General features: G+C 40.4%; 1 protein-coding gene across 2 annotated transcripts in view; it reads left to right on the forward strand.

Annotated features, from left to right (window-relative positions):
• The window catches only part of thsd7ba (thrombospondin, type I, domain containing 7Ba), a 274,856-nt gene that overhangs the window by 207,188 nt on the left and 46,807 nt on the right, over positions 1–20,861 (forward strand). For both annotated transcript variants that reach the window (XM_059499834.1, XM_059499833.1), the window contains exons 11-14: positions 1,497–1,612; positions 3,420–3,552; positions 5,667–5,770; positions 14,140–14,331. In XM_059499834.1, coding sequence (XP_059355817.1) covers positions 1,497–1,612; positions 3,420–3,552; positions 5,667–5,770; positions 14,140–14,331 — 545 coding nt within the window. The remainder of the gene's footprint in view (positions 1–1,496; positions 1,613–3,419; positions 3,553–5,666; positions 5,771–14,139; positions 14,332–20,861) is intronic.

Here is a 20,861-nt window from a genome sequence, read left to right on the forward strand (position 1 = left end):
CTGAAGGGGTTTGTTTTGTGAAAATGACCAGCTGCCTGTACATCATCCCTTATATATTCACCATGGAGAATGTCATTATCTCTCCTGTGACATGGCTGTTTACCAAATAAATCGATGTGCGTGAAATATTGATTTAAGTACAATTTTTTTTTAATATTTTAGAAGAAACCAATACCACAGAGTTCTAGGAGGGTAAGAAACAGGGATACTGTTGTGAAAAAATACATGCAAAGTACACATACCCATGGAAACTAAATGTTGGGGTGTACTTATTTTCTCCACAGAAGACAATTGAAATTCTGTTAATATTTAATAATGAAAACTAATAAATAACTAGAACCTTTGACTCTTTTTTTTCAGTTATGTCACCCATCCATTTTGTCAAAACAAAGTTGCAGTCTACTGTTTAAAGTGTTTGAGGCAGTAAGATTTTTATTATTATTATTAAAATTAAACATTTTATTCAGCAAGGATGCATTAAATAAAAAAAGTGAAGAAAAACAAGGTATGACAGTTTTAACAGTTATGACATTTATAATGTCAAAAATGTTTCTATTTCAAATAAATGCCATTATTTCGAACTTCATTTTGATAAAAGAATCCTGGAAATATCTATCATGGTTCCCACAAAAACATTAGGTAACACAACTTTTTTTTTAATGAATATTTATTCACAAAATAATAAATGTTTCTTGAGCAGCAATCAGATCATTTTTATCATTTTTATCCATTTTTATCATATCATTTCTAAACATTTCAAATATTTTAAATTGTTATAATGTTTCACAAAATTACTGTTTTTACTGTATTTTTGATCAAAAAAAGCAGCTTGGCTGAACATATAATAGACGTTTTTTAAAAACATAAAAAAAAAACTTTGGAATGGTACTGCACGGTCCACATACTGTATGTTGGGATGAAACTATTACTATTTTTTTGCAGAATTGTTTTGCAGAGTTAGTTGACAAATATGGAGTCATTACAATTAAAATATATGGCATTACAACACTAATTGACCAATCATAATCCAGAATTGTACAGAACCAAATAATAAACATACTTTCCATTAGATGAGAGAGTACAGTCTAGAGAGCTGTGTGGGTGTTCTCTCTTATCTCTCTCTCTTAAAAAATATAAAGGCTCACATAACCTTTTGCCTCTTGTCACTCATACAAAAATAACTCACCTTTACCGTATACTCACACAGATATGATCAGCTGTATGCTATGCTGGTAAGACGCAATAAATATTACATCAGCTACTCAGAGAGTGTCATTGTAACTGTGTTGTATCTGTACATGATAATATCTGGGTTTGTGGGGTACAGTAAATCAAGCAGTACTTACAGTCAGCACAGATGATATCTGCACCTGTGCTGGAAGGTCAAGGACAGAGTGACTGTGGTGTGGTTCAAGAAAACGTATCACTGATCGTTAAAAAACACACAAAAAAAACAGTCCCTCTCTCTGTTCTCCATGTGTGTGTGTGTGTCATAGGTGTCCAGAATCTTCTCGACCAGACACCATTCAACCCTGTTTACTGCCCTGTAAGAAAGATTGCATTGTGACCCCTTTCAGTGAATGGACAGCCTGCCCTACCACATGCCTTCCAGGTATTGATACAATCTCTTCACACAACCTTTAGCTGTGACATTTCAGTGGTACCTCACTTACAAGGATAGTTCACATGAAAATAATATAAAAAGTGTGTTTATTTACTCATCCTCATGTCCTTCCAAAACAGCATGCTTATATATATATATATATATATATATATATATATATATATATATATATATATATTATTATTATATTTATATAATTATTGAATCTGCTCTTACCATACAACAACACTGTTCAAAAGTTTGGGCTGGGTAAATTTTTTTAAACATATATTTTTTTTAAATGAGTCTTTGCAGAAACTTTGTATTTTGGTGAATAAAGTTCAAAAGCAATTAAACATTTAATGGAAATAGCAATCTTTTGTAACATTATAATTGTCTTGACTGTCACTAAAGGGGCTTTTGCACTGGAGGAACCTTTTCATTATTCCTAGAACTATTGGCAGAAGTGCCCACTTTAGACGTGTTTGCACCGCAGATGCTAGGATACAAACGCATACAAAACACCGGGTAGATTTTTAAAAAGCCACATAAAAGTATTTTTCCACAAATATGGAAAACAGCGATAACAGCATTTGTTGTATGCATCATTGTATTCTTTCTCAGCCTTGATGATAACACTAAAAGTTGCCATAGGAGATATAGTCAGATTTTCATGCTCTTTCAATCTTGTAAATGCGTTTACATTCCATATCCATTATCATGAGACCCACGACACACAACAAACCAGCTTTTTTTGTTGTGTGTCATGGGTCTCAAGATAATGGAGATAATGCCAAAAGATTGTGCGAAAGCACCTTGATGCATTCTTTCTGAATACAAGTATTGATTAATCCAAAAAATTCTTACTTACCTTAAACTTTTGAACAGTGATGTATTTCTAGCTCCAGGACCAAAAAAGCACCTCAAATGTATCGTAAAAGTGGTCCATAAGACTTGTGAACAATGTTCCTTGTCTTCTGAAGCCATGCAATAACTTTTTGAAAAGGCTGAAATATGTTATTATTAACTGAAAATCTAAGCTCTTGAAAGGACATTATAAATTATAGTATAGAAAGACCTGTGTTAACGTTCTTTCCACAGAAAATAAATAAATAAATGGGTTTTAAATGACATTAGAATGAGTCTATTTGGGAATAAGAATATAAGCAGCTATGGCTGTAGAGTCTTTCTTAAAAAGGGACTTTGAATGAAAAGAAGAAGTAATAAACTACATGAGTTTATTGTGTTGCCCCAATTACATTTACAGTAAGTGTGTTGATAATGAAAACAGGATTTACACTTTCACACAGTGCTAGGATGTAATATCTTGCACTTTTGCTGTAAACATGGTGAAAGGAGGGGATTTTTCTAAATCAAAGAAGAGTTTTATTACATTTTAATGAGACTATTAATTGACCATTACTTCCACTAAAGAAACCAGGAGTAAACAGGCATTTATTATGATTGAATCAAATGGTAACATTTGAAGAAATGTTTTAAATAACTGATATCCCCTCTGTAAATAGTGTGCTTTACCCTGTTGGGTCTTCTGTTAATGAGAGCGGCTTCTTAATTGTGCTATTATCAGTCTTTTAGTAATTAGCAATGTGTAATGAGCCTTACAATGTCTGTTAAATGAAGTCATTACATCAGCTTAGGATCCATACAGGGAACAGGAATGAACTCCACCAGAGAATCATATCATTACCTCTTATCTAAAGAGCTCTTTGAATAGTTCCTGCTGTGGTAATCGCTGTCAGAATACTAAGTGAAAGATGGGTGAAAGTAATGTTTTGATTGTGTGTGTACTGTGCAGTGAACAGCAGCGTACCCTCGCAGTCACGATACAGGATCATCATCCAGCGGGCGGCCAATGGGGGTCAAGAGTGTCCAGATACTTTATATGAGGAGAGAGAATGTGAGGCTCTTCTGGTTTGTCCTATTTACAGGTGAATAAACTGCAATTGCACAAGTGGTTTACCAGCTCGTCAGCTAGACTGATACAATGTTTGCGGTCCAGCCAGTTTTGGTTTTGTGGCATTGATAGTATCAAAACCATTTACAAATGCACACAGTAGTTCAGAATCGCATGCAATGCATGAATACATTTATTAAATGCTGTTTTTGTAAGCTTACAATACTATCCTCAAAAGTCATACATTGTAGCTGTAATTTACTGCGCAAGTAAATGCCAAGCTATTTTTAATAACTTATTAAATTGTTATTCTGCCAAGTTTATTCATAGAAGAAGGGTGATTTTTTTTTTAACACCGTCATAGTTATAACTGATAGCATTTTGTTTCTGTCATTTTGGCCCATTTAAAACAAACAAACAAACAAACAAACACTGTTGGCTCTGTGTGACTCTTTCATGCTTTCACACCATGCAAAAATAAACCTCAATCAATCCTTCTGAATGAATGAAAAGTCACAGGGAATTGTTGAATAAATGCAGTGCAGTTGACACATACTAACATTCAAAAGTTTGTGGTCAGTATTAAAAAAAAAAAAGTATTAACAAAGATGCATTAAATTGATAAAAAATAACAGACTTGTATTATTACAAAATATTTTAAATAAATAAGGTTCTTTTAAACTTTCTTTTCATCCCAAAAATTCTGAAATGTATTACACTTTCCACAAAAATATTAAATGGAGTTTAATTCAACAGTGATGATAATAATAATTGTTTCTTGAGCCCCAAATCAGCATTTTGTCTTCACAGGAATAAATTACTAATTACTGTTTTACTGTATTTTAATTAAATAAATGCAGCCTTGGTGACAATAAGATTTAGCCACTTATTGTCACCAAGGCTGTGTTTATTAAATTAAAATACTGTAAAACAGTAATTAGTAATTTATTCCTGTGATGACAAAATGCTGATTAAAACACTTAAAAAAATTTACCAACTCCTAACTTTTGCATGTTAGTATGGAATAACTGAAGATGGGTCGTTGCATTATTAGAAAATAGCGCATAGAGTTGTGTTAACACACCTCACATAGTTCAGATGATTTCAAGACATTCGTCAGGTTTTTAAAGTGCCTCTGTTGCTAATTCCAATATTTAATTTTAGATCTACTGTAGTTACAGAGGCTTGAACCATTGCTAGTAGATTATACAACATCATTTTGTGGCAAAAACATTGAAATAATTTTTCATTTTTATCTTACATTTATTTGACTGTTAAGTGTTGTTATGGGTTTTGATTCTTGTACTGTTGTAAGGAACTTTGACATAACAAATATCATTTTGCGAAGTGATTTGGACATGTCAAAACCTGCCTGGAACTACTTTAGCCATAGCACACCTTAGAAAGTTCATAAACTGTTCAATCAGATTCTGGCATTCAACAGCCCTGTAGTATAAATTACAATCATTTTAAGCAGCATTTTCTTCATAATTTTATGGGTTTTTTTATGCATGCAGGTTTAATGATCTCATATAAAAAATACCCTCAAATGAATTTATAACCTGCATGGAATATTTGCACTTTTAAACATGTATTTGCAGTGAACTAGTGAATGTATTAGATTCATATTAACCATTGACTGCTCTGATCTCTAGAGGTCGGCATTGGCATCTGTCATTAAAATCCCTTGTAATTAAAACTATTGACAAGAAACTGTTTAGTATGCTGAAACAAAGTCATTCATTTAATGCAGCACTTCATTACTACTGGTTTATAGGATTTTATTCAACATTTATTTATTTTTTCTATTTTGCAAGACCTGGGTCACATGGAGTGAAAGTCATTTTCCTGTTATAGCCCCTGAATAGAAAGGCATTTCATTCCACCATGTGTCATAAAAGACACCGGTTTAAGTATTGTAACCAGGGTTCTATTGATATGCAGTGCATTTATACTGGAAGGTCTGCTTACATGCATACATCTTTGTATTATTTTTCGTTTTTTATATATATCTAAATGATTCCAAGTATATTTATAAGTGCCTGTCTAGGACTATAAAAATGCATTAAAAATGTATTTTCTGGCAGCAATGCTGGGGTTTCTTTTCTAACATCAAACCATCACTATAAACCTTCATCTCTTTTTCAGATGGAAGACACACAGATGGCATCCATGTACTCTGGTCCCAGATTCTGTGCAGCAGGGAATGACGGGAGCCAGTGAATCGTGTGGTAAAGGATTAGAGATGAGAGGTAAGAGAACTGTGCTTTATGTAAAAGAGTGGTTTCTCATGGTACACTAAATAGCCACCTTTGTGGCTCTCCCTCTGAGCTATATGCATCACTGTGTACGTATATGGCTGTGTTCATGGCTTTGAGCTCTGCCTTTTTCATTGGCACTGTACAGTGTGTGAAGTGTGAATGCAGCATGCTGCAGTCCCAGTGTGATTATGACAGAATGGAAGTGAAAGCTGTCAAACACCACCGACAGTGAAAGAGAAACACTGCCTTTAGGGCACAGGTGACAGGCTTAAAATAAACAAATACATTTTTAATATTTTTTTGAAGTTGTAAACAAAACAAAGATTATTTAAATGTTGTACAAGAAAATACTGTTCAAGTCTTTCTTATTTCAAAGTGTGTTTATTTCAGTGTGTTTAACACCAAGGGCCCTATCATACACCCGGCGCAATGTGCATAAGACGCAGCACAAGTGTGTTTGCTAGTTTCTTAACTTATGCATCAATAAAATCCTAATTTACTGCTTATTAATAGTTTGTAAGGTAGTTGTTATCCTTAGATATTGGGTAGGATTAGAGACATAGAATATGCTCATCCAGAATATGTGCTTTATAATTACTAATAAACAGCCAATATTCTAATTATAGGAATGCTAACAAGCAACTACTTAATATTGAGAATCGTTGCCTATAAAGTGTTACCACCTATTCAAAAAATACTTGTATAAATATCAATATATAATAGATATCAGTACTTTAATTCCTGGGTTGTTGATTAAAATAAATTTATTACAACTCTTCACAGGTCATTAGTTCTAGTTCCATTCAAATAAGTAATATACAGTACAATCCATTTTTTATTTATATTAAAATGTATTACTATTTGAATATACTTTAAATATTATATTTGATTATGTATTGTAGTTATTATAAAGCGTTAATGTAAAAGAGAATGATAATTCAAAATAAATGGATTTTTCCAAAATCTTCAATAATATTCAAACATTCATATTTTTCACAGAAACCTTGAATTTATTGAGATCAAATTAAACTAAATGATTGTATCCAGAAGTTATTACATTTAGACACAATGTAGTATGACATTTTACTGACCTTCCCCGGTTTATCAGAAAATCATATTGGTACAATGGAAGAAAGCTGACATTTTGTGCCGAGTCAAAGGTCAGTATTATTCCAGATATTGAGTGCATTCATTAAAATTAATGAGGCCATTCATTAGAAATAATAAGTCTTTGTAAATGTAATCCTGCAATGGAAGATTCAAATAGCCAGCAGTAAGTAGCTGCAATAGTACGAGTGCCCCAACAGCAAGGTTAGGATACGAATTACATGAAGATGGACTGCAGCGAGCTCTTGCTTGTGTGCAGATTGAATTTCATAGTTTATTTAAACCAGCACTTGACATACTGTTGACCTCCCCTTGGATCTCACCACATGAGGGAATAAATTAAAGTAAACAATAAATCTTGGCTAATTTACGAATGTTCACCAATTCGTTCCTGCTTTTTATTCTGCGAGACCTAACAGTGAATACCGCCACCACAACTGCAATAAGCTCTTGTTTTAGTCTAGTGATTAAAAATTACGCAGGTTGTTTATGTACCCGGATGATTTATTGTTGTATTTTAGGCAAGCATCCCCGGCTGGTGTAATTTGATTATGCTTGGCGTACTCAGGTGGAGTGTTGGCTTGAGACAGGCATGCAGACGCTCAGCGCCACACAGATGCAAATGAGCTAGCAGCAGAGTCCTGCTGTGTTCGAGAACATTTGCTCTATCAGCATCCTCCAAAATAAATAACAGGGCTAGAAGGCAATGCAGTAAATTACACTAAATGAACCATAAAGACAGACATCTCTGCAGAACTAACGAGAACCTCACACGTATTGTGCTTTCACTGACAGATTTACAGTCTGACTGAGTGACCAGAAGTCATTCATTTTCAGCGAGAGTTGAAAATGTGCAGTGATATGAGTGACTGTGTCTGTTAGTGATCATGTGACCGCCGCTGTCGCCCTCTTATTGGAAGTCTGATCTGATCTCATTACTATTCACGTTTAATGTTTAGATGCACGTTTTTGCATTTTGTGCACATATGCTATACTTTACAGTATTGACAGCATCTATAATATATGCACAGCTTTAGAAACAAACAAACTACATTTTATTAATCCTTTATATTACTCATATTAGATATGTATTTGAATAGTTTTTTGGACCACAATTTGTAAAAATATATATACTTAAATGTAAAAGGCAAATAAATACACAATGGTTATATTTTTTTATTTTACAATATGCTATTATACACTACCATTCAAAAATGTGGGGTCAGTACATTTATGCTAATCCAGGCTGATTTATTTGATCAAAAATTCAGAAAAAAAGTAAAATAAATAACAAAAGATTGTGAAATATTATTGCAATTTAAAAGAGCTGTTTCATATTTTTTTATTTATTTTAATATATTATTTCTAAATTATAATGTATTCCTGTGATGGTCTTCACTCTCATATGACCCTTCAGAAATCATGCTTGTTTAAATATTTCATATTTACAATATATCATATTTACTCCTACTTTTTATAAATTTGATGAAAACAATAGATCATTTCTGAATAAAAGTATACATTTTGTTAAAAATTGTATTGACCCCAAATCTTTGAATGGTAGTGTATGAAGCAAAATGAAGAAAGTTGAATAACAGCATCAGATATCACACAGAATATTATCAGTTATAATTTCAAATTAATCAAATATGTTGCCACTGGCATTGAAGATATTCAGCAAATATTTTATTTATTAATTAAATATAATCAAATCAACCTAATGGTTTCATAAGGTCAATATTCTGTGAATCTAAAAGGATAAAGTGATTCATAATATTTTTAGTTGCTTTTCCTGATCTACACTTTGCATATACCTGCTATGATCACTAGTGAAATCACACACTGCTTGTTTGTATAAAGTTAAACTCTCCTCACCTTTGTCCCACTGCCAGCAGTCACTGTCATTCATATCGCCTCAAATCACCAGCTCTCATTGAAAATGTATGACTGAATTTCAGTGTAGGCAGCAACGCTCACACTGACAACGCTTAACACTTTTAGGTCATCAAGTAACTGTAGAGTTGGTGTTCTTGCACAATGAACCCCCCTACTAGCAACCAACAGTAAAACAAACACCCCTGTCATAGTCCACAAAACCTGCACATGCAAAAGTCTGTATTATCAGATGGGTTGTATTTTTGCATTATAGCATGTCAATGACTGGAGTATTTTTGGATTTGCTATGGATTAGCTAATATAAATATTCATCACTTTCAGAGTACAGTAAGTACTTTCAGAGTGATTTTTTGCTGCTGGTGTTCAATACTTGTTGTTTCACACTTGGCTTGTACTATTTATTTATTTTTTCTTATTTTGGACATTTTGAATTGAGCAACTGGTGCCCATTAAATCATGTCGGGTGTATTTAAGAAGGCACATATATTGATTATATCACACATACTAAACTTTGTCTCACTTTATGGATTATAATGTCTCAGTTCACATTATTATGGGTTGGTTGTGGGAGTGTCTTTCACAGTGCCTGTTGATGTTGTGAAGAGCTTCAGTAGTCATTTAATTGGGCTTAGATTCCCACATATCAAGACCTTCGTTTTAGGAGCACATGAAAGGGTTACTCTAATGAAAAGAGTCGTCTTCAGGGGGGGTTTGTGCACTCAGCCTGTGCCGTTAATGAGTACTGAGGAGCTTAGCTGGCAAGTCTGACAGTCTTTTTAAAGGCCAGTAAAAGTTCTCAGCCGTGTCCTTTTGAGTAGTCAGCAAACATTGTCACCTTTGTAAGTGGCTGCATTATTAAGTTGATCCCTGTCATGAGCCGAGATAAGAATAAAATGTTAACAATAGGGAGATGAGATAAATTGAAAGAGAGTGGTATTGGAACGGAGAAGAGAGAGGAGAAATAATTGTGCTAAAAATGGACAGCCTGGGTGCTCCAATCAGAATGTCTCTAACTGTCAACCTTTCTGTCTCTGAGGCACTGTGGGAACCGGGAACGAGTGTGAGGAAGAAAAGGAAGCTAGCAGACAGAGTTAGAGGAAGAAACTGATGTCTATCCTGGAAATTCTAAAGAGTAAAAAAGATAAAGATCTCTTCTCAAAACTCACATTTAACACGATTTGAATCTGAAGGGCAAAATGCTCTGAAGCAATATTCAATCATGGTCATTTTAGGTAGGTACATAACACAGTTCTCTTGCTGACGAGTCGCATCATTCATTATTTTAATATTTTAGTATAATGACCGCTAATCACTTTATTATAATATGATAATTTAAACTCAAAATGAGTATTTAATGTTATGGGATTGGTAAGATTAACATTTTTTATGTTTTTAAAAGAAGTCTCTTTAATGCTCACCAATAATACATTTACTTGATCAAAAATACAGTAAAACAGTTATATTGTGACAATTTTAATGTCAGACGATATCTGTTTCCTATTTCCATGCGATGTGATGGCAAAGCTGAACTTTAAGTCTCCAGTGTCACGTGATTATTCAGAAATCATTTTAATATGCTGATTTGGTTCTCAATAAACATTTCTATTTATTACCAATGCTGAAAACAGTTGTGCTACTTAATATTATTGTAGAGAACAGCATTTATTTGAAATATAAGTCTTTTGTATCATAAATGTCTTAATTATCAATTTTGAGCAATTCATTAAAATTCCATTCATTAAATTAATAAAAGTATTAATTAAAATAATAATAATAATAATAATAATAATAATAATAATAATAATAATAATAATTATTATTATTATTATTATTATTATTATTATTATTATTGTTATTATTATTATTATTATTATTATTGTTATTATTATTATTATAGAATTAAAAAATCTGAGCCCAAACCTTGAAATGGCAAAGTATTTGTTTATGGTCTGTTTAAATATTTAATAATCAGCCATACAGTAAGATTGATTTTGCAGTAATCATGCATATATTGTAGAGCTAACAAACTGTGGGCGAGTGCAAAAATACAGATGAAATGCCTTTGCAATCATTATCTGAATATGTCATGTTTATGACTGTAGAAACAAAAGCAAACTATGATGTTTTATTAAATCACCATTCTATGTCTATATACTGTCTCCACCCACGTTACTCTGAAGTGGAGAGGGCAAACACTTTGGTCAGAGAACAAAATTTGAAATTCAAATAGGAATCAATAAGATGTGTTAAAGGCATATGTGTACATGTATGCCTCTTTAAAGACATCAGAGGGTCACTTTCTGAGATAACAGCATCACATTGCCCTGGGGAAGGTAGTGTTCCTGCGGATTTGGGTCAAATTTAATTTAGTCTCTTTAAGTGGCACTTCAACATGCACAGCGTCTTTGTTCTACATTCTAATCTCTATATTGATCCCTCTCTTCTGTGTTCAGAGACTGCCTGGCACAAATCTGCATGGGTTGGAATTTTATTTCCTACAGACCTGAATCAATACATTATTAATTATCAATGTGGCATATGCAGTTGAGGGTGAACACCTACTGTACTAAAAACTAGACAAAAAACTGGGCATGGAGGCTCACTGTAGCTGAAAGAACTATGAGAATTTCTACTTTGTGTGCAATTAAATGCAAATGTATTATATTTTTTTAGTTACTCTTTTGTAAAAGAAATGAAAAAGTCTGTATTATATCTTCTTTTTTTTAACTGCCAAAAAGTAGTGTGGAAGTACTGTTGTTCAGTCATGGTATCAGACAGTAAAATATGGTGCTTCATAGAACACTATGACACATGTAAAAAAAATATATATATATATTGTCATGGAACCAAAAAAACATGGTAACACAATGGTACTTTTTCTAAATTCATTTAGTATAACTCCTAATACATTATTTTTAAAGGGGGAACTAAACTGAATATATTGTTTTAATAATTAAATAATTACTACATCCAAAAATGTATTGGTTTACAAAATCACTATAATGCTACTACACTCGGCAGGAAGTTTTTCTGCCAAAAGCTCATCCTGCTATTGACTGACATACAGGTCTTCTAACTTGGAAATATGAAGTTTTAATTAGAAGAGAGAAACTTTTATAATGAGCCCGAGAGCACACACTAATTCAATTATAACATTAATTCACTAATAACATTAATTCATGGCTTGTTAATGCATTATTTTGAAATGACTTTACTCAATCATAATTAATTCACTCTCAACTAACAACTAAACTATTTTCTTAATTAATGTATATATTTTATTTAATTAAATTATTTAATAAATAAAAAATATAGCATCTAAGGATCTCTTTATTACACTACCGATCAAAAGTTTGGGGTCAGTATTTATTTATTTTAGCAGGGATGCATTAAATTAATAAAAAATGACAGTTAAACATTTTTTGATGTTAGAATAGCAAATTTATTTCAAATGAATGCTGTTCTTCTAAACTGACTGTTCATCAAAGAATCCTGAAAACCGTTTTCACATTAAAACATTAATCATCACAGCTGCTTTTAATATTAATAACCAGCAAATCAGCATATTAGAATGACTTCTAAAGGATCATGTGACAAAGAAGACTGGGGTAATGATGCTGAGAATTAATCTGCCTTCACAGAAATAAAGTACATTTTAAAGGGGTCATATGATTTTTCCATTTCAATTTTTCCTTTCTCTTTGGAGTTTTACAAGCTCTTGGTTCATAAAGATGATCTTTAAAGTTGCAAAGACTAAAGTTTCAATTCCAAAGAGATTTTATTTATAAAACTTAAGAGTCAACCACGCCCCCAAAACGCCTCATTTAAACACGCCCCCACATGCCTATGTCTATCACAAATGCAGACATGCTTTTGTTTATGCAGCTTGATATGCAACACAATGCATAAAAAGACAGTATAAGTCATTATAATCAGTAATTATGACCCCACTGGATGCAAAAAAACTCTTGTTTATAATGGGTTTTATTTGATTTGTCTGTTGTGCCAGGACACATGTCATCACAACATGGTGAGGGGTGTAACACGCTTGAGGCATTCAGCCAATCACTACGCACTGGGTAGCTGGCCAATCAGCGCACACCTCGCTTCTCAGAGCAGTGGGCTTTGTAAAAAGTGACGTGTTTCAGAAAGGCGGAACATAGAGGAGCAACATGAATGTACAGTACATTATGTGGAAAATGTTTTTTTTTTTTTTTTTTTTAACCTTGAACCACATAAACACATATCATTAAACCAAATACACAAAATTATGTTCTTTTCAGAAACGTCATATGACCCCTTTAAAATTTACTGTATTCAAATAGTAAAGTTATCTTAAAGTGTAAAAATATTTCACAATGTTATTTTTTTTTACCATATTTTTGATCTAATAAATGAAGCCTTGTTGAACATAAGATTTTTTCCAACCCCAAACTTCTGAACCATAGTGTATAAAAACATGTGGCCTCTTTCAATGAAGTTATATGTTAAAGCAGTTGCTTGGCAATGTAAATACTCTACATATATACTACTCTATACATAATTCAAATAATGTAATTACAATTATGCCTTTTTTATTATTATTATTTTTTACATATACAGCATATATTAAATCCACTTGTTTTTTATTCTATATTGAATATTGCTTAATGTCTTGGTCAGTGGAAGAATTAGGTGTTTTTAGTCATTCCTCAGAGATATTCTGTGGAAACAATGAGAGCTCAACCAATAGTAAGACTTGTCATTTAGTCTGAAAAGTTTCCTTCAAGTGCCTTCGTTACAGCTATGTATTAACTGTGCTCCCATGAAAAGCCTCAGCTTAGAAGAAGCAAGCCATGCTGTGGAGGACTGTGTCAAAACATGTCATCATGTAAGGCAGAGTGGCAAATTTAAGTCAGTGAGCGAAAAGTCCTCGGCACAATCTCTGCTGTCTGCAAGGAATACATCGCCTTGAGGGTGGAATGGATGCACTATGCTGAAAAGGTAACAGGCGGCTCCACGTTTGCCAAGCATATCATTTATCATCCCTCAGTGGCGGTGATGCAGAGGAGGACCTTTCCATGCGAGAGGATCTGAAATCAGAGCGGTAGAAGAAAGAGTTAAGGGGTAAAGTTAATGGCTTTTAGTTTCCATATTGTGCACAGTTCAGCTGCGAATATAGTTCCATGAATTTCCATGTTAATTTCTGAGGAATGGTTATGTTACCTATTTTTTGTCCATAAATGAGGCTGATTGGATTGGTGTTGACTGAAGTGTAGAATGACTTACAGTGTAAGCAATGTTTTTTTTTTATTTTTTAAGTAAGCATCAATAACTGCAGATTAGCTGTTGTATTAAAGAAGTGTTTGTCTTCTCAGGAGTGAGCTGTGTGGATGAGTATGATGAGATGGCAGCCGTGTCAGATTGTCTCCGGTGGGCTGGTCCAATTCCGTCACGCTTCAGGAGCTGCTGGGTGCCATGCAGGGATGACTGCACCTTCAGCTCCTGGTCGAAATTCTCTGAATGCTCTGGCTGTGGGAGCCGAAGTGTCCGCAAACGCACACTAACAGGTGAGATCCATTGAGAAAACGTTCTCAGTTACTAAACGAAACCTCGGTTCTCTCTAGAAGAGAGAACGAGTACTGCGTCTTAGCTAAGGCGCTACGGGAAAGGTCTCTTTTCACGAAATATTGAAGCAAAAAATTATCCTTAATTTTGTATTTTTATAAAGCGCATTTGCAGCAGTACACAGCCATAGACGAGACGGCTCGTTCGCTCATTGGCTTGTTCTGCGGCAACTGCACAGCCTATCGAGCGCAGGCTGAGTGTGCGCTTCGCGCCCTTCTTGCCACTTCCCGCAGAAACGGGTGTGGCCCAACCTATAAAAGGAGCTCGAAAAGGCTGACTCACCTGATTTATTTCATCGCCGAAGCGAACCAGAGTGAATCGTACGCACGGCAGAGAACGCAGTACTCGTTCGCTCTTCTAGAGAGAACCGAGGTTACGTTTAGTAACCGAGTACGTTCTCTTACGAGAGCTCTCTCGTACTGCGTCTTAGCTAAGACGCTACGGGAACCCAATGTAAAATGCCGTGCGCGCAGGGATCACACACCAATAAACCTGAAGCAACGCCCAGGATTTACAGTGCACAGTCACCTGAGGGACTCGCAGAGAGTCCAGGACAGAAAGGGGGAATGCCCTCCGTCCCATATCTAGCAGCATCCGTAGATGCGGCAATATGACATCACACAGCCGAGAAAAGGCCTGACCAATGTGGCAATGCGGGTCTTTCGCAATACTGCCCATATAACAGTCGGCAGCGCATAGCGCTCGTGAACTCAGAATTCCCCTCATGGCCCTGATTCGACTATACCGACAGCAGCCTTGCTTGCAAGGCGGGAACCTCCAGGTTATAGAACCTCATAAATGTAGACGGCGAGGCCCAACCTGCCGCCATACATATATCCTGCAAGGAGATCCCAGTAGACCACGCCCACGACGAGGCGACGCCTCTTGTGGAGTGTGCTCTGACGCCCAACGGGCACTGAAGGCCCCTGGAAGCGTAAGCTAACGCTATGGCGTCAACTATCCATCTGGATAGAGTCTGTCTCGAAACAGCCATTCCCTTGGAATGTCCACCGAACGAGACAAACAGCTGCTCCGTCTGCCGAAAAGGCAGCAGAGCGAGACACATAAGCTCTTAAAACCCTGACAGGGCAAAGAAGACTCGAGTCTCCATCCTCCCCTGACACCGGCAGAGCAGACAGGGCAATAACCTGAGCCCGAAACGGTGTGTTGAGGGATTTCGGCACATAACCGTGCCTAGGTTTGAGTATGACTCTTGAGTCATTGGGCCCAAACTCCAAGCACGACTGGCTCACCAAGAGCGCGTGCAAATCACCCACACGCTTCACAGAAGCGAGAGCCAACAAGAATACTGTCTTGAACGACAGATGCTGAAGGCTAACCGATTGGATAGGCTCAAAAGGGGGACCCTTCAAGGCCTCCAAAACCGCCGCGAGGTCCCACATAGGGACTGACGGAGGTCTGGGAGGATTCAGCCTCCTAGCTCCTCTGAGGAACCGGATGACTAAATCGTTCCTTCCTATTGACTGACCGGACGCCGTTTCAGAAAACGCCGCGATGGCCGCCACATAAACTTTGAGCGTGGATGGGGCTCTGCCCTTATCCAACAGCTCCTGTAGAAAGGAGAGGACCTCCATCACCTCACAACTAAGGGGTGAATAACCTCGAGCTGTGCACCAGCTGGAGAACACCGACCACTTCGAGGCATACAGACGTCGTGTCGACGGAGCTCTAGCCTGAGTGATGGTATTTAGCACTCCCACTGCGAGATCAGCGGGTAATCGTTGAGTGCCCACACATGGAGGGACCACAACTCCAGTTGAGGGTGCCAAATCCAGCCCCTGGCCTGCGAGAGGAGGTCCCTCCTCAACGGTACCGGCCACGGGGCGACATCTGCTAACTGCATCAAATCTGGGAACCATGGTTGGTTCTTCCAAAGAGGTGCTACAAGCAGTATTGAACATCTCGTTTCTCTCACCCGTTCTATCACCTGCGGAAGGAGGGAGACGGGAGGGAACGCATAAAGCGGGCAGCACGGCCATCTCCGTGACAGCGCGCTTTCGTTCTTGGAAAAGAACGCGGGGCAGTGAGCGTTTTCGTGGGACGCAAAGAGGTCCACCTCCGCCATGCCAAATCTCTCCCACAACAGCCGGACTGTTTGCGGGTGTAGAGACCATTCGCCCGTAGGAACATTGCCTCTGGACAGGCTGTCTGGACCCAGATTCTGCAGTCCAGGCACATGCACTGCTCTCAGCGAGCGCACGTTGCGATGAGCCCAAACCAGGAGGCGTTCCGTCAGCCTGCACAGGTTTCGGGACCCGAGACCGCCCTGGCGATTTATGTAGGACACCACGGACATGTTGTCCGAACGGACTACGACGTGGTGATCCTTGATATGGGGACAAAAGCGTGTCAGCGCGTTCTCCACTGCCAGCATTTCCAGGCAGTTGATATGATGGAGCTTTTCCCGTTCTGACCATAGGCCAAAGGACGGTCTGCCTTCGAGCAGCGCTCCCCAACCCGAAGTTGATGCGTCCGTCGACACCATTTTCACACTCGGGGAAGTCCCCAGGCTTACACCTGATCGGTACCAGCCGTTCGCTGTCCAAGGTGCTAGAGCCGCAACACAGCTCTGATCGACCTTGAAATGCAGCCGGCCAGACGCCCACGCTCTGCACGGCACCCGAGCCTTCAGCCAGAACTGCAGGGGGCGCATGCGGAGCAGGCCCAGCCGCAGAACCGGAGATGCTGAGGCCATGAGACCCAGCATCTTTTGACAGTGTTTGAGCGACACGGTCGTGCCGCAGCGGAAAGAACTCGCTGCGCGCTGAATGCCGCTGTGGTGACAGCCGCGCCGTCATGGAACACGAGTTCAGAACTATACCCAGAAACAGGATCGTCTGACTGGGGTTCAGCGAACTCTTCGCCCAATTGACACTGAGGCCGAGCTTCTCGAGGTGATCGAGTAAAACGGCCCTGTGGTCCACGAGCTCTGCTCGTGATCGGGCCAGAACCAGCCAGTCGTCCAAATAATTCAGCACTCGTATGCCTCTGAGTCTGAGAGGAGCGAGCGCTGCATCCATGCACCTCGTAAACGTACGAGGAGCTACGGACAAGCCGAATGGCAGGACTGTAAACTGGTATGCCTGGCTCTCGAAGGCGAATCTCAAATATCGCCTGTGGTTTGACGCTATCTGTATTTGACAATACGCGTCCTTCAGATCTATTGACATGAACCAGTCCCCTCTGCGAATCTGCGCGAGGAGCTTCCTGGTCGTGAGCATTTTGAAACTGTGTTTCATCAATGCCTTGTTCAGCTGTCTTAGATCCAGTATGGGCCTGAGACCCCCGTCTCTCTTGGGCACCAGAAAGTATCTGCTGTACAGCCCCCCCTCGCTTTGAGCTTGAGACACAGGCTCTACAGCCCCTTTGCTCAACAGTTTTGATATTTCGGCCCGAAGTATGTGTGCTACTTCTGTTTTGACCGTAGTTTCGACGCACGCTGAAAAGCGCGGTGGGCTTCGAGAAAACTGTAGCGAGTAGCCTCTCTTTATAATGCCTAGCACCCAATCCGAAACCCCTGGAAGCGCTGACCATGCATCTGCATGAATGGCTAAGGGCTGGATGCAAAACGCGCTCTGTTGACTAGGCAACGGCGGCGCTCGAGTGTGCTGCGCATCTGAGGCGGGGAGCGCGCTGATCACAGCGGGCAGATCGCTCTTCCTCGACCCCGTTCCGGCGCTTAACCGACTGGGGGGAGGCTGAGCGGGTCCCGTGGGACTCGATATATCTGCGAGTAACCGTGGGCTGCATGTGTGCACTTTTACCACTTTCAACTCGCTGTCTGCCTGTGCAGAATGTACGTGCACGGGCCTCGTTTTTACAGAAGCCCCGCGCCATATGTGACACAGTGTATGTGGGCACTGGGAAGTGGGCACGTTTACTATGCGGATCGCTCGACCGATCTTTGTCGATCTTATGTGCGCTAGCCCTGTGTGCAGGGCTGTGCTTACATGTGGAGATGGGCACTGGGTAGTGGGCATCGTCACTGCATTTATAGCACCATCGGCCGTGGCCGGACGAGCGTGCATGGGTTTCGTTTTTACAGAAACCACATGACGCGTGTGACATAGTAATTGTGGGCACTGAGGGGTGGGCACGTTTACTATGCAGTGTGCGTGACCGACTTGAGTCGACATAATTGGCGCAGGCCCTGTGTGCAGGGCTGTGCTTACATGTGGAGATGGGCACTGAGGAGTGGGCATCGTCACAACATTTATAGCACCATCGGCCGTGGCCAGAACACCAGAAAAAACACTCTTTTTGTGAAACATCTGGGTAGCCGTGATAACGGCTTTTGTGTGCAGGCAAGCGGGCACTCGTGCAGGCTTGCGCATTGCAGAAGACACTGAGGCAGTCACAACTCTTGGAACTGCAACAGCGGCGCGCTTGGGTGAGAGCTCGGCCGCAGCGGAACTCGAACACCGGCGCTTTCCCAGCAGTGCTAGGATGCTTTCGGGGCTTCTGGCTTCACCGCAATCCTCTGCCGCGGCTCCCGCGGCGCAGGGCGACGGCTTGAAGAGCGAGAACGGGTTCCCGAGCTGCGTTGCTGACGCTGTCGCGATGACGCAGCAGGAGGCGGTGGGCGTGACTGGGGGCTCTGTGGGGCCGGTCTAGAGCGGCTAGCTGCAGAACTGGAGCGCTTCGGCAAGAAGTGCTTGAACGCCTGCGAAGCTTTCTGGTCCTCGGCGAATCTCTCCACAAACTCGTTGACGGAAGATCCGAAGAGGCCGGCAGGAGTTAGCGGCGCGTCAAGGAACGCAGCGCGCTCAGACTCCTTGATGTCAGAAAGCGTCAGCCACAAATGCCTCTCAGCCACCGTAGCGGAAGCCATAACCCGTCCCATGGCCTGTGCAGCGGACTAGTAGCGCGGAGGGAGAGATCCTAAGCACTCCTCAGATCCGCGAGACAGATCGCTTCAGGTCCCATCTCATCCACTTGTGGAGAAGATCGCCCTGGAAAATCTGTAGCGTAGCCATGGTGTGTAACGCAGACGCAGCCTGCCCAGCAGCAGAGAATATCCGTGCGAGCAGCGATGACGTCATGCGGCAGGCTTTGGATGGCAACGCCGCCTTAGTCCGCCGTCCAGCAGAGGGCGGGCAAAGGTGCGCTGCTATAGCCTGTTCCACCGGCGGAAGTGACAGGTAGCCTCTGTTCTTAGCACCGTCCAGTGTGGAGAATGCTGGTGAAACAGATGAGCGGATTCTCGCCGAGAATGGAGCGTCCCAAGCTTTCGCCACTTCTTCGTGAAGCTCAGGAAGAAAAGGGGCGTGCTTTGAGCTTGAGGAAGAGCGCTCATCCGGAAGATAGCTTCCATCCAGCCGGGAACGTGAAGGGGGCGCTGGTGCAGACCACTCGAGGCCGAGGCTCGCCGCGGCCAGCGAGAGTACACGCATCAGCTCCTTATCGATATCCCCCCGTCTGCTGGGCCTCTGAGCAGCGGGCGCGAGATCCACGGAGCTCGCCCAACCCTCACTGCCCGAAGCAAGCAGAGAGCACGTGTCTTCTTCCTCCGACTCGGGCCTGAGATCCACTTCCTCAGATGACGCGTCGGCAAGCAGTGGACGCTGAGCATCGGGAAGCGATGCAGGGGAGGCCGGCGAAGCGGAGGGAACCGGCGAGCTCGGCCGAGCTGGAGGCGGTTCTGGTAGGCGCTGCGAGCGGCGCTTCTTACGGCGCAGCGGATGATGCAGGCTTCGAGAAGGATGCCAGGCGAGTCACCATAGGCATTAACTCGCAATGAGGGCATCCGCCATCAGCGAGTGCGAGCGCTGCATGGTCCTCACCCAGACAGGAGACGCAGATGACGTGACGATCTCCTTCGCTGAGCGGGGCTCTGCACGAGCCGCACGAGGGCATCTTTAAAAAGACGCAGCTCTTTTGTGAATGTGCGTCGCAGGGCGAACACACACACAGGATATAACAGAATAAGGATGTAAAGGATATGGGCGCCGGATAGCGCAGCAGGAACGGCAGTGGAAGGCGGCGATGCCAGCGGCTTCAGGATGGCTCGTCCTGCTGATATGCTCTTCCAGACGGCGCTTGCTTCCTCGTGATCCAGCGATGCGTGAGCTTCGCTGAAGAGATGAAAAATCAGGTGAGTCAGCCTTTTCGAGCTCCTTTTATAGGTTGGGCCACACCCGTTTCGGCGGGAAGTGGAAAGAAGGGCGCGAAGCCTGCGCTCGATAGGCTGTGCAGTTGCCGCAGAACAGGCCAATGAGCGAAAGAGCCGTCTCGCCTATGGCTGTGTACTGCTGCAAATGCGCTTTACAAAAATACAAAATTAAGGATAATATTTTGCTTCAGTATTTCGTGAAAAGAGACTTTTCCCGTAGCGTCTTAGCTAAGACGCAGTACGAGAGAGCTCTCGTAAGAGAACTAAAATGGTGATTCACAAAGTTGTGAATATGTAACCTATATTATGACCGCTCCACAGCTTATATGATAATTACAC

This window comes from Carassius carassius, chromosome 19, assembly GCF_963082965.1.
Source record: "Carassius carassius chromosome 19, fCarCar2.1, whole genome shotgun sequence".
Lineage (NCBI taxonomy): Eukaryota > Metazoa > Chordata > Actinopteri > Cypriniformes > Cyprinidae > Carassius > Carassius carassius.